We start from the raw sequence: 15,217 nt of genomic DNA on the forward strand, positions 1-15,217 counted from the left end.
ACACACACACACACACACACACACACACACACACACACACACACACAGTCATAAAACAAGGTTTGAAATGGTTGAATGCATTATATCTACTGCCTTTGTCTAGGGAGAGGAGAAGCAGCACAGTGGGGATGAAGAGGTAAAGAGGAGAGGGAAGCAAGAGGGACGAGAAAGGAGGAAAAGAAGGGAACAAAGGTGCGGGAAGAGGACGGAGAGAGAAAGATTAAATAAAGGAGAGGAAAAAGCAAGATGGGAGGAAAAGGGGACAGAGGGAGGAGGGGAGGAAGAAAAGGGAAACGGGAAGGGGGAAAGACGGGGAGAAAAAGACAGTAAAAAGAAGAGAAGAGGAGGGAAGGGAAGATATAAGCGGGAGCAGAGAAGAAACGTTTTTTTATGGAAAGAATGAAGGCAGGGAGGAGATGAGAGAAGGAAAAAGGAGGTGAGTAAGGGGGCGAAGAGCAGGCCCAGGAATGTGAGCCGGTGTGGTTTTAGTCACATGACCAGCTCTCTGACACAGGGAGCTTGTAGAGGAAACGTCTATCTATTAACACTCGCTCCCTCAATCCTTCCTGTCCTGCACTCTTCAGCCGCTACTCTGTGTCTCTCACACATACTGGGAGGACTTCCTGCCTCTGACCTCTGACTCACACGTTATTATCGCTATATCTAAACAACATTTCAAAAATAATGCTATCAGTCAAATTCATCTTTGAATTTGTTTATTGTGCGTTTTTGTCTCTTTTTGGCAAATGAATTACACTTAAAATACAAGTGAAGAGAGCTGGAGACAGACTTTATCACCATAACTGTATATTAGGGATGTTAGGAGAACCGATACTTGGGAACCAGGTACCAACCAAAACTCTGACAACGTGACAATACTTGTTTTTTATCAAACACGAACCGATGTTGAATTCAGTTTCATTATGATGGGTTCAGGCTCTATTCAGTAAAAATGAGTATTGTACGAAAGTGAATTATTGTTATTGTGATGTGTTCAAATGTAATCTTGCAAAATGTAGTTTTTGGTGAGAAACTCTAATAAATCCAGCTGAATTATGACGTGTTTATCTTCCTGACACTAGGTTTACTGTGTTTTAGGTGGTATCGGATTTTATATTGAGAATCGTGGAACTTCACTGGCATTGGTATCGACGAGTACATTTCTGGTATCACGACATCCCTATCATTTTTGCATGAAAAATGACTTCATCGATTATCAAAAAAACGCTCTTTCTTCCCGACTGAGCAGAAGTGTGACGCTCAGACAGCTCGTTGCAGCCTGCAGCCGTACGTATACCAGTGGTGGGCCGTCAGGGCCCGCAAGGCCTTCTCTGCTGGCCTAAACAGAATCACAAAGCTATATCTATTTTATAATTTAATAATTTTTCTTAAATACATTACATGTATTATAATTTATAAAAATATTTTTCCCATTATCTTATTTTCTCATTGCACAGCTACTGTGTTCCTCAGTTGCTCTGCTTCCAGTGCAGCTTGTTTTAAGTAGAGCTTTTATCCAATCAGATTTCACCTCTGTGTCTCTAGGTAAGAACAGAGGCCCGAGGCCTGCAGAGTCTCACCTGCAGCCAGTGCAGATTAAAGTAAATGGGGACGATATTGTTGATTGTCATAGTATTCAACCAATCAGATCTTTAGTTTGACATGTTGGGCTTATTCTTTGACTATCAGAGCCTGCGCGCCGGCCTATAATGACGTCAGCATTACATGCCGCTCAGTGTCCGTGTGTAGCTTTCCCGCGAGGTGCAGAGTGTGCTGTGATTGGTCAGTGGGCGAGCACGTGACTATCGTGAAACGAAACTTAACAGCCAGCAGAGGCTGATGGGTAGTGAATCACATCACGTGATGCAGCTCAGCCAATCAAAATGCATTCTGACTGAGTGAGATGCACCATGAGAGAGGGTGCTGAGACGAGGAAAGACATTGCAGAGCAGTACGTTCAACATTTAATTTCTGAAAGTAAAATCCTATGATAATCTCTTTGGGTCTCGGCTTGTCATTAAGGAGTGATGATGGATCCCACAGCCAGACCAGCTGAGATCATTATATTTTCCTGAATTTAGGCTTTTGCATTTTCTAAATGCTTTAGCATTATTCAAACGACTCGTACCGACCTGTTTAATATGAAGACGTGCATAGTTACAGCATTAAAAATGAATAATAGCTGTGGCGCCATAATGTGGTTATAAGGTGGTATTTCAGCTGCAGGACAGCAGTGAAGGCCCAGGTATAAAATGCACGGCCCGCCACTGACGTATACGCGCGTGTGTGTGATTACTTGTTACGGTGAGAGCCGTCTCCCACACAGCACACATCTTTGATGAAGTGCCTGGTGTTGCGGTGCGTTCATTCTTCACCTTTCAGATTGCCCACTTCAAAATAAAAAGCGCCGGCAGCTTCATCTGTTATTACAGCTACACATCTTCCTCCCGCTCTTTCTCCTCGCCTTCCCATCCTTCATGTCTACTCATCGTTCATTGTCATCTTGTTTTCCTGTGCTCTTCCTCTTCACCTCCTTTCTCCTACAGCTAATTTCTCCTCCTCTTCCTCCTCCTGTGACTCCATTCTTGTTGCTGTGGTTGTGTGGTTGTATGTGAGTGACCTTTCTCTTTTGGCTCGTCAGCATCAAGACTACGTACATTTTCTGTTAATGTGTGTGTGTGTGTATGTGAATGTGTATGTGAATGTGTATGTGACTGCGCAAGTTCCTGCCTATTAGGCACAAAACATTGTGAACAGTATGTGTACAACTACGCAGGAATAAACTGACCTGTGTGTGTAACTGTATACACAACACACACACACACACACACACACAGCGGTCCCACCTGTGTGTTGTACTGCTGGCGGGCGGGCGGCACGTCGTAAATGTCGTGCTGGGTCGGAGGCTGGTGTCTGGGCGGGACGTCGTACTCATCCTGATCCGGTTTGACTGTGTCGTACACATACACCTGACCGACCCGAGTGGGGACCACCACCTGGACACAGAGAGCGAGAGGCAGGTGAGCGTCAACAACACAAAGACGTACTGTACAGTCACACTACAAACATCAGTCTGAAGGTCGGAGGATGGATATCAACAAAACAGAAAGACTTCTTCACCTCTGAATGAGAATGTAGTGCTTCATCACACTTAAATGAGCAAAGACTGAAGGTTGTTCAGTCTCACGGCCAATAAAAACAGAGCAGGGGGCCTATCGTGGGAACCGGGCTGCCCTATTGTGTGCCTGTTTAAACTGTGTATTATATGGTTCGAGTGTAGAGTCAACCAGCCAGCCTGGGAAACCAAAGCAGCTGTGGTTTACAACAACACACACACACACACACACACGCTCGCTCGAGCACACGCACACACACACACACACACACACACACACACTAAAAGTAGCTGTCACAACTAGTATCCCATCATCATCATCCTCTCTTCTCGTCATTTCCACGTCCTGGTTCAACTATAACCAGCACCAACTGTGTAACCACACTCTACACTGTATCTTATTAGTTAGCATGCTAATCGCAGGCGTTGCATACAACATGACTCAGTCCATCACTCGTCCCTGCATTATAAACACAACTCAACAGTGAATGTGGAAGTGAAATACATTTTACACAGAGAATTCTAGAAGTAAATACTGTGTACTCGTAGCAAACAGGAGTAACTGCAGACACAATTCAATACAACATGCTAATGCTAACTGCTGCTACACTACAGCTGAATAGGGTCAAATATTTAACCAATATGTATATCACCATGAAATGTCAATCGTTCATTACTTACATTAAGAAATCTTTTAATTATGCAAATGAGGTATTCTTTTATATAGATAGAATATAGATAAGAAAGAAAGTGTAACGTTTGGTGTACATAAGCGCTAAAACGTCCTTTAAAGAGACGCTTAGTTACATTACAGACATTTAGAAGAATAGATATCACCATAAAACTTCACCAATTAATTTCTGACATTAAGACAAATAGTTTTTTATCACAAGTTTTCTGAAAGGTTTTGTTTAAATATGCAAATGAAGCATTTTCTAATGGTAACTTTTGGTGAAATTAGGGGAAATCTACAGACACAAATAGACAAAGCAGTAAAACAAACCCCGAAATGTGCATTTAGCTCTTCATGCTCGTCTTTATGGTCACTGTTGGCTAAATATGTCCATATCTGAACCGGGCACAGAGAGATGAAACTGACTAATCTTCTTATCTGACTCTGGATGAACAAGATTATTTTCCTACAAATTGGATGCATGTCTCGTCAGAAAAACTAAGCAAAAACTTGCAGCGTGGTATAAATTCGGAGGCATGTGGCACTGGTTCATACTATATACTATAGTCCCCCCAAAAAGTCAATTTCATCATAAGACGCTACATAAATTCTAATATATTACCAAATGTACATCCATTATCATCTAAATGTTTCATTCCACATGCTCATTGTCGGTATCAGACCGAACATCCCGCATCACTCGGTCTGTGTTTGTGAGTGTAATCAGTGTTTAATCACTCTCAGCTCCAGCCTTGATTAACGGAAGCTCTCTGATAATATTTGCTCAGCTCCACAGCTGTTGGAGGTACGCTGTGTGAGAGACAGACGGAGACAGACGATAAAAGCATCCATTTGACAAACCTGTCTGCACTAATCTGTCCTCTGCCTCCTCTCTCTCCCACCACCTCATAACACATCCTCTCCAGTCTCTCTTACACAGGGAGCGGAAATTAGAACAGTTTTTTTTGTTGTATTAAAAATGAATTAAGAAACTTCATTTAGCTTTTTCTCCCATTCTGTCGGTGGGTCACACGTATACACGCTCATGTAAACACACCTTCCCTCATCGTCAAAAAGCTTTCAACAGTATTGATGACACTTCTGGCTAAATGCCAGATGTGACCTGCATGCACACACACACACACACGTCATCCCCAGCCCTGTGTCAGATTGATAACCTGTGTTATTGATCACCTGTCTGTGTGCACCCTAGGGAGTGAACACACACTTCCACACTGACACTAAGCGATCTGTGTGTGTGTGTGTGTGTGTTAAGTCTAGTAACGGAGCGATGGATCAATGGTCACCATCTTTGTATGTGCGCGTGCCGCTACGGTGACGGTCACCACCGTTAACTAATGACATCATTTAATAGCAGCGTCAGTGCGTCCCGTCTGCACCATGACGGGTTTCTCCGCTTTAACGAGATTCAATATCTCATCTCCATCATCAGTGAACGGACAAATGAAAAACACGGACAAAACAAAGGTAATTTCTGTTTCATCGATGAGTTCAGGCGTAGCAAACTTCAACACGTGGAGTAGTGCATTTGACCAATAGCAAAGCAGGACGAGTAGGTCTGTTCATACCATCTACAACTGATTTAGACAACATTCATGACAGAAGGCCATGAACTCTCCCAGGACTCTCTTCCCTCATCAACGTGAACACGACTCCATGCTGATCCTTGCCATCCTTTCAGTTTCCTTAACCTCCTCTTTGTGTCATTCCTTGTGAATGCATATGCACTTGTAGCATTGGAATAGACTGTCTTGATGCTGATGCTTAAGCTCCGACAGCCTCGATACACAGAGCAGCCCCCCCAGTGCTCTGCAGGAAGAGATGACAGCACAGCCAGCACACAGCTGCATCAAGTCCCCCGTACATCCCGTGTGTCATCGCAGAGCTCTGGCCCCCGAGGACGGCTGTATACTTTCAGATTTACTGACCTACATACCCAGCGAAGAAAATTCTCTATGTCGTGTTCTCAGAATACAGAATACATCAGTGGCCTCATAAAAAGCTGCAGCTCGTCTGACCTACCAACAATAAAAATGGGAGAATTCCTCCGCCATCTGTGGCCGGAGCTGGGACGCTCACGCTTTTGTTCTGCTAGTGCGATCGCGTCAAGCAGAAGTCATTGTTCAACAGATGACCTTTGCTCCGAGCGATGTCCCTCACCTCCTTCCCAGCAGCAGACCTCTCTTCCTCTCCTTCTCTTTCTCTTGCTTCATGCCCAAGAGAGAAAAAAAAAAAGGACAGATGACGATAAAGCAGGGCGTGGGCGTCCTTCCACAAACAAAACGCAGAATGAAATATCCTCCGCGCTATCTGCTGGTAAACGCAGCACATTCTCAAAGTGAAGCTCCATCTTCCGGCTTCAACATGACCGCCGTAACCACTCGGAGAAAAGAAAAAGGACGTTCTATACATGCAGCTGCAGCGGAGAAAATAAGTCTTTACAGCGCAGATGTGAAGTTGAAAGAGAAAATGTGGTAAAAATAGAGAGAGGCCTAATTACAGTAGGAGGGTTGGGTGGTTTGTCTCAACCGGTGGACATGGCTGCTTCAGATCCTAATCTACACTCTGCTCTCACTCTGGCAAAAACACGCATTTGAGATTTTGGGGTTATTTTACATCCATAGCACGTTCTCTTTCAGACGAGTGGAACGGAAACATCTAAAATACACATTTACTTTGTTTTCCTACTGTGTCTACATGCGTCTGTACATTTCTGCTAAACTTACCAGAAGTTACCACTAGATAATGCCTAATTTGCATATTTCAAACATACCATTTCAGAAAACTCATAATACAAACAACAAATACACACATAGATCAAATCTATGCATACAAATATATACATTACAGCCGCCTGTATGTACAAATATCCACAGTAGGCAGTAGAAGATAATGTTTGCGTACATTGAGCATATACTGCCATATGCAGGTAGGAAGTGGTTCTATGCACATATAGACACTGTATCATGCACTTAATACAATCGTAATGCAAGTTTAAATTGCAATTATTAAGATTTATATCTGATGATCTTGCTAAAGCTGAACAAATACCCCCTTTTATCCGTTTTCACATTCCGGTTTCCAACGGTTATGAAAACAAGATAATCAAAGTAAAGCGGTTATTGTCCCGCGTTCCGTTCTCATAACTTCAAATCAAGCTACCAACATGGCAACATACTGCTGCAGGAAGGTGAGACAACACTTTACAGGTGAGTTGTTGCTCTGGTAAACGCTTGTATAGCGCTTTTCTAGTCTCTCGACCACTCAAAGTGCTTTTTACACTACATGTCACTCACCCATTGACACCCATTCATACACTGATGTCGGGGATCGAACCGCCGATCTCCTGATTGAAGGACGAAGCGCTCCACACTGAGCCACCCCTACTGTGGTTACTGCATCATTCCTTCTCACTGTAACTCCTGTTTAAGTGTAACAATGTTGGTCCTGATCACAAACCACCAAGACAAAGGAGTCAAATAAAACAAATAAAAAGTGAAGCGAGAATGAGAGCGGGTTGGAGCCACAGACTGAGAATACCATGACAGCTATGTGGAGCATGTGGCATCAAACACACACACAAGGCACCAAGAGTCAGTGCATGGGTCTTAACAGATTAGTACAGCGCAGGGGGGGCATGTCTCCAAGAGAGAACCAACACACTCTATACACCCCCCACCCCCCCGAACTAGATTCCAACACCACATGGCGTGACCGGTGTGTGTTCTGTGCATGCTCAGACTGGCTGTCTGGCAAATCAGGCAAACTCACTCACTGACTCACCTCCAGGTTTTAGGTCTATGGTGATGAAAAAAAAAAAACGTATCATTTTTTTTATACCTCATCACCTCATTCATTATTCCTTGTGTAAGGGAGCGTTGAGTTGACAGTATACTGCATTTGTGTGACTGTGTAGCTCGTCACCTCGTTGGGAACATCTGTGTGTTGGTCATTTCCAGCAGTTTGTTCTTCTGCAGTACTGCAGGTTCCATGTCGGTACCGGGGCAGGGTTGGGACTAATGGCCCCCGTCGTCACGGCAAACCATAGAAGATGAGTTTGGGGACGAACAAGAAACTAGAATAAATCCAGTTGTTTGAAGGAGATTTTTTTCGACCTGTTTAACTTCCCAACACCAGCTCTAAGCAACTCATAATACATCATTAAAACTACTTAATACCAAGTCTTTTTCTTTTTTATCAAAGCACATAATAAATGAGCAAAAAGCAGTATGCAAATCGTGCCATCAGACTTCACACTGATGCAGACACTCGTTCAGCAAAGCCACCTCAAAGACAAATATCCAGATTTATTCAAAGGATTCAAGGTGAGTGAGTTTCAGGTCAAGTTAATGTTACATTAACAACATATCCAAATTTTGTATATTTTAGTTTCTTGAGAGCATCGAATTGGGTAATTTCACTGGCATTGGTATCCACTACTACATTTGGTGAGTATCGTGAACCTCCTAAAAAGGAGGCAGTTAAAATGCCACATTCACCTCCCTGCACCAGACTGCATTTCTATTCATTTCCTTCTTAAGAATCATTAAATCCTGTTTGGTGGCATAGGTTTAACAGAATAGAGTAAAAAAATGTATATTTATTGAGGCGTTCCAACTCTAATTGACGGACACGTTCTTTTAGGCAGTACAGTATGGGACTAACCAAAGCTATTCAGAAACATTACATGCAAATGAAGCCTTTAAACAGCACGTGTGACACCAGGTTTTGAAAGTGGACTATATACTTTCCTTAATCTTAACAGAAGGTTTCACATAGACACATCGTGGTGTAGGTGTCGCTTCTAATTCGCACAGAAATAACAAACAAATGGACAAAGCAATGAGACGGGATGAGCCAAACAAAAATGACTTCAGTTGTGTGTGTCTACAGATATGTGTGTGTGTGTGTGTCTACAGATATGTGTGGGAGTGTGCCAGACAGCCGCGTTGACTTCATTAGTCTCCAGTTAATCTCTCAGCATGTGGTGCAGAACGCAGCCTCACAAACTGAAAGCACACACACGCACATTATTTATCTAACAAATTCCACTTTGACTTGCATTAAAATATTCATCGCCTTGTTTAGATTATTCATATTTCTGTCTCAGTAGGCTTCATGAAATGTGTTCCATAATGCGGCGCACTGAAAATGTAATTTTCTTTTCATATGTGGAATAAACAGCAGCTGCTTTGGGAGAGATCTGTCAATGTCCTACACTTTAATAAATAGCTTCAGTTTGTGTGTTAGAGGTTAGAATTATTTTAGTGTATATTAATTATATCATTTACTTTATCATTTTATACTCAGAGTTTAAGATAACTTACCTATTTAAATTTTAAATAAATAGAACCTTCTAAGATCACTGAAATAAATGTGTTACCTTAACCATCTTATTAATGTTATTGTCTTATTAATAACAGACAAAACAATGTGAAAGTGCCAATTTGAAGTTTCAGTAATCTCACTGATGCTCTTCAGCTGTTCTTGTGTGGCTTGTGTTAAGCTGGGAGACACGTGGCTGCTGACACACCCCCACTAGCACATCAATGCCTTCAATGACAGCTGACACTACTGCTTGACCTCCTAACACACACACACTCACACTGATACATTGGTGCTTGTGGACACATTTCGGATGAGAAACCAATATTTCAGGTTTCCAGCCCTACTTCTCTTTGGCCTCCTTTACAACTTCAAAGTTCAAAATTCACTTTATTTTATTTATTTATTAGGTTTTTCTGAACTTTTGCCATTGACCAAGAATAATTGGATGGCTGTAGGAAGGTCGAGGAGGCCACATGTATCAGAGATGTACTTAATACCCTGAAGACCATGAGGTGGAGTTAAAAAAAATAATAGGTGGACTCAAACTACGTCTCCCAATGTCAACAGTATATTTTGTCAATTCAGGCACACAAATGATTAAAGGTGGGGTCGACAACATTGGAAAAACTATCCAAACTAAAAACCCAGCCCAGTGTCGCTAACTCTTTTCCAATTAAAGCAGCTAGCAGCGCTAGCTCCAAAAGTCGCTATATTTAGCGAGGAAGTTGCAGAGAGGGCGACACGGACAGCCCACCCCTTCGGGGCCTCCCTCCAAAGCCACTCCCCGCGAAATGATCATGATGAACGTAAACACCGAACGTGGCTGTTGTTAGCACCTCGCAGCTGTTAAGCTAGCAGCTTGTGGTACGAGTGCACGGGCACAGTAGGATCCGGTAGACTGTAAGAAGGTAGCTCAGGCCTGAAACGATTGGACGGGCTGCTGCAGGATCACAGTCCTGCTACAGCCACAGATATCAGAGTTCTCTTTTTCTTTTTGACAGAGCATTCGATTGATTGATTGACGTCGGGATGTAATGAGAACTTAAACAAATATAATAATTGACCGAGCCTAGCTTTAACTGTAGCGTGCGAAGTTGCTAATCCATGAATCAAAAACAAACCCACTTGCCGGAGCTCCCCCCCGCCTCTCTGCTCGGTTCTCTCTCTGTCGTTGTGTCTCTCGCTTTCATCACTCTTCAATTACTGCGTCATCTGGGCGGATGAGTGCGCAAGTGGGCGAAAGAGAGAGAGAGTGAGAGCGGAGCCGTCCCTCAGCAGGTGGCCCTTATCGCTTAATGACTAACCGGTGGGAGTGGAGTGTGTGCTGTTTTAGTTGTGTGTGTTTGTACGAAGAGGGAGGCGGGGGTAAGTGAGCATAAGAGCAGCTTATTACAATGAAGGGCATCGGCAAGGTAAATACATAAAGCATGTGACGCACACACACAGTTTGCTCTGGCAGTGACAATAGAAGGTGCACTAAACTCCCTCCATTCCTTACTACGTGTCCTCGACCTTGATGGAAAACTTCAAGTCAAAGACTTTGAAATGTATCCACATATACATGAATGGAGGACTTCTTTAGGCCTATTCCAAAATGGATATTTGAGGGAAAAGTCTTTTGACTTCTCAACCCTGTGGCCCCTCAGACATCTTTAGAAACACCTCACACTTCACCTGAGCACCGCAGTTCCAAAATAAATGTGTGAAGCCTTCTGTGTGTATTCATTAATATGGAGACTAATCTGACCGCATACTTAACAGTGTGCTAACGATTTAGTAGTCAATGGGAAATTTGGGCTGAAGCTATCGGGCGGTACAAAGAGTCCATCTCTACAGACGCCCACTTGCGTGGGCATCTCTACAGATGGACGCAAAGCTTTTTTCCAAATTCTAGCCGGGCCCGACATCACACACACACACACACACACACACATAACACTCCGGCTCACAGCGGTGCTTACGCATTATGGCTCACTGCACCACAGCAAGCCTGGAGGGGCTTCCCCCTGAGTACACACACATACACACACACAGCTTGTCACCTGCTGGCGCAGTAAAGTGCTTACTCACCCAACCACAAGATCAGAGCTGAATTATTAACAATCTTATTATTTCACTGGTCCTCCTCCTCCTCTGCGCACACACACACACACACACCCTACTCTTTATTCCGTCAGCTTTTTTCCCTCCGTTTGTCATCCGCACTGTCTTTCTCTCCCTCTTCTGCCTGCCAACTCTCTGAGTATTCCTCTCTGTCTTTTCCTTCCCATCAGGTGGAACTGTTCAGCAGGTTGTTTCGGGCCCGGTAGGGCGTTGTGTGATGCGGAGCGTGAAGACTTAAATCTATTAAGGTAAACGCCGCCACGGGATCCTAGCATTTCATTTTGTAGTTTTTGGGATTTATTCAAATGCCCGTTTATTTTTCTTTCTCACCAACACTGAGGATGATGTAATAATCTCACCAGATGTCCTTATATCATCCAGTTTCAGTCAAGCCAACTGCAAGTGAATATCCTTCAAGATGGGCAACAGCACGTGGGCAAATAGGAATTAAACAAGAGCACGGAAGGTCTTGGAACTCTTTCTGATTTTAGACATTAAAGTCGGTAACTTTAATAAAATAACTTTTTGATTTATTTGCTCAATCTGTCACTATATCCTGACAGAAGTACGTGAGACAAAGAATCTGAAAAAATGCAGGTTCCTCGTCCTTCTTTTAGTGCTGCTAACGGTACTTACAAGACTCCACCACGCCCAGAAGAAAAGAAACCCAATTGGGGTTGAGGAGTCTCAAACTGTCAAACTAGGCGGCGCTGATCCAATATGATTCAAGATTATGTTTACTGCATTGCCTATTTCTCACCTCAAATGTTTTCAGAAACATTACTGCTGAAAGTTACTGCTTCGCTGTTAAATGAGAAACTCGGCGGTCATATTGAAAACGGACAAAAAACCAAGCCCCGCCCACCGACCGGAGCAAACTTTCTCATTTTACAGCTGAAAAGTACACTGAAGTATGTTTTTGGAAAACTTTCCAGGCGAGAAATAAGCAATGCAGTAACAGAATCTGGATTCATATTTTATCAGCGCCGCCTAGTGTGACAGTTTGCTCGATTGACAGTTTGCTCGATTGACAGCTGCGTTAGAGACTCCTCATCTCTGATTGGTTCGTTTTTCTTTGGGCGCGGTAGAATTCTGTAAATGCCATTAGGAGCACTAAAGACAGGCAGAGGAACCTGAGAGGATCTTTATCTTATAGATTATCTGTCTTGTGTACTTCTGTCAGGATATAGCGACAGCTTGAGCAAATATGACAAAAAGTTATTTTTATCAAAGTTAGCGACTGAAACTTTAAGCAGCGGAATTATCTGGTGATGTAACTGATGAATAAATAAACCGGGAGCTTGACAGGAGACTAAGTACGCTGAGCATCAGAAACCCAATAACCTTATCACACAAAGAACAACCTTGAGTTTTGGATTTGACAAAAAATAGACGCGCATACACCAGAAAACAGTGACAATAGCAGGAAGTGTGTGTGTTTATGTGTGTGTGTGTGCGCATGATACAAAAACATCCACAGCTCAGGCCAGGAACAACTCAACTAAATGATCTATTCTCATCTGTTGCTTCAAGAGTTTTCATTTTTAAACTGACATCAGTAATATATTTTCTCTCCTTCATTCCTTTATGTCTTCAGTTTCTCTAAACTAAGAACATTTATCCATCCCATAATGTTTTCTCTACAGAATCAATGCTGTCCTTCCTTACCTTGCCCAGTGGCTTGTTGCCGCTCTCCCAGTTCCTCTTATCCAGGGAGGGGGGCACCTGGTACACATCCTGCCCACCTCCGTTCCCTCCGGCTGGGACCGCTCCCAGGCCTGGTGCTGGGCCAACAGAAGGGGGCACCTGGTAGATGTCCTGCAGCTGGTACTGTCTCTGGGCTAGAAGCGGGGCCTTGCTGGGGGGTCCTGGAGGGAGTCCGCTTGGGCCGGAAGGGATCTGGTACAGACTTTGTGGACTTGGTTTGGGGCCGTGGGACGGGGGCATCATGTAGATGGAGTCAGGGTCGGGCTGCGCGGGGCTGGGGGTGGAGTAGGCCGGATGCATAGACGTGTAATGTGTCGAGTGGAGGGGCTTGATGGGAAACCCGGCGGAGGAAGTATTGATGGCGGCAGACGCCGAAGCCGGTGCCGGTTTGGCGTAGGCGCTCAGAGGGGGGAGGGGCCGCTGCGCCTGGGAGGAGGGACAGGGAGCGAGCGGCTCCGGCGTGGAAGGCCCGACCTGTTGCTGCTGCTTGCTGTCGTACATGCCGACCAGGAGCTTGAGGCGGTTGCCGGGTACGATGCCTTGGCGACCGTGGAGGGAGCAGAGCCACCAGCCGTCCAAGCCCTGCGTGTCACGCTCCAACACCGTCATGATGTCGCCTTTACGGAAGGACAGCTCGTCCGGTGACTCCGCCACATTGTCGTACAGCGCCTTGGCCAGCACGTTCTGTAGAGGGACAGGACAGAAATATATAAGAAATATAATATACATACACAATCCTATGTACTGATAAATGTTGCCTTGGTAAAGCAAGGCAACAAGAACACAAGTCTTCCCCAAGACCCATTAGTTTCCAGTCTGTACTGTTAGACCTGACCATTGTATTACATGACAAGTGAATGGGAGCCATACATCTGATGGTTTTGAAACCTGTAATTTGTAAAAAATAAAAAAATAAAAACACCCAGCAAAGTGCAATGGAGGGATGATTGCTCCCCCGAGGCTTCCTCCAGACCACATTAGAATTTTCTGTCTCCTATAATTTGAAAATATGGCGGTGAACCATAGACTGTATATAAGAAGTGGACGTAATCAGCGTGACATCACCAATTGGTTTGTGGACTACGATTTTGAAGCCTCAAGTTTGGCTTCAAGGCCATCTCCACCTTTGTTTTTAGCCGTCGCCATCTTGGCTTTTATTGAAAATTTGTTTTTTTCAACCAAGAAGTGACTTGAGAGGGTGGAGCCAAGTACAACCGAACACATAATTTTATAGTCAACCAAAACTAACTTTCATCGACTGAAAACACACTGGGAAAGAGCTTAAGTTGTAAGACGAAAAGACGGACAAATCCTGTCAATCACAGTAAGCCCCGCCCTAAAGCATCCCCTGCTTTATAGTCTGTTTGACTCTAAATGGACCATAATTTACTAAATGAACATCATGCTGTATTGAAGAAGACTTGAAACTAGAGATTGAGACCATAAACTCATGTTTACAATGTTTACTGAGGTAATAAATCAAGAGAGAAGTAGAGTCATTTTCTCACAGACTTCTATACAACCAGAAGAGTCGCCCCTGGTGGACAGTAGAAGGAATCTTCAATACATATGTTGATAACTATTCTTTAAAAACAGTGTTGTTCATACTATTTGTTTAGGTAAATATTTATGGCAACACACCAAAATCTATATCAAAAAGAGATGATGCAAAAAGTCCACATCACTCACCAAAATAGGTTGTTTGCAATTGCCTTCTAAAATGACTCGTGCGAACATTTTCTGATCCGCCAACCATTAAAAGGCACAACAACAACTCGCTCAGGGTTTGAGAAACATTGTGGTCATGGTTAAAGGAAACCGACGCTGACTGTTGGTAGGAAATAGGATGTAAACTATGTTTGTTTTCATGTCATAGTCACATGCTTTGTTGTCTCAGAGGCAAGATTTAACACTTGTTTTCCAAGCATCTTCCTGGAGCTGCCTCACCGCCATCAACAATTCTGTTTTGAGATATTTAGAATGAGTTTGGACTCGTAAACCCAGCAGATGATAAACGCTCTTGTGCTGAGCCGAAAAAAAATCCCAGCCACAGCTGTGCACATAATTAGGACGGCAGCCAAATTCTGATTCATTTTTTTCCACAAATGACATGCTGTAACATGTGATCGAATGCAGCACAAAGAGAGGGGCAAAGTACATGGACGCTGGACTGCGATCGGATGTAGTTAATAGTTCTGTTCTGATAAATAAGAGTGTGTTTCATATTGAAAAGCCATCAGATGTGTAGTTCTCCAACATTTAGTGAGCAG

The 15,217-nt window shown here is 43.6% G+C and overlaps 1 protein-coding gene across 1 annotated transcript in view; it reads right to left on the bottom strand.

Annotated features, from left to right (window-relative positions):
* Positions 1 to 14,271, bottom strand: part of bcar1 (BCAR1 scaffold protein, Cas family member) — a 20,583-nt gene extending 6,312 nt beyond the window's left edge. Inside the window, exons 1-2 of the mRNA XM_031868147.1 lie at positions 12,909 to 14,271; positions 2,847 to 2,996 (exon numbers count right to left, since the gene is read on the bottom strand). Coding sequence (XP_031724007.1) covers positions 2,847 to 2,996; positions 12,909 to 13,676 — 918 coding nt within the window. The 5' untranslated portion in view covers positions 13,677 to 14,271. The remainder of the gene's footprint in view (positions 1 to 2,846; positions 2,997 to 12,908) is intronic.
* Between the last annotated feature and the right edge of the window lie 946 nt (positions 14,272 to 15,217).

This window comes from Anarrhichthys ocellatus, unplaced genomic scaffold, assembly GCF_004355925.1.
Source record: "Anarrhichthys ocellatus isolate YVR2014 unplaced genomic scaffold, GSC_Weel_1.0 scaffold41, whole genome shotgun sequence".
Classification (NCBI taxonomy): domain Eukaryota; kingdom Metazoa; phylum Chordata; class Actinopteri; order Perciformes; family Anarhichadidae; genus Anarrhichthys; species Anarrhichthys ocellatus.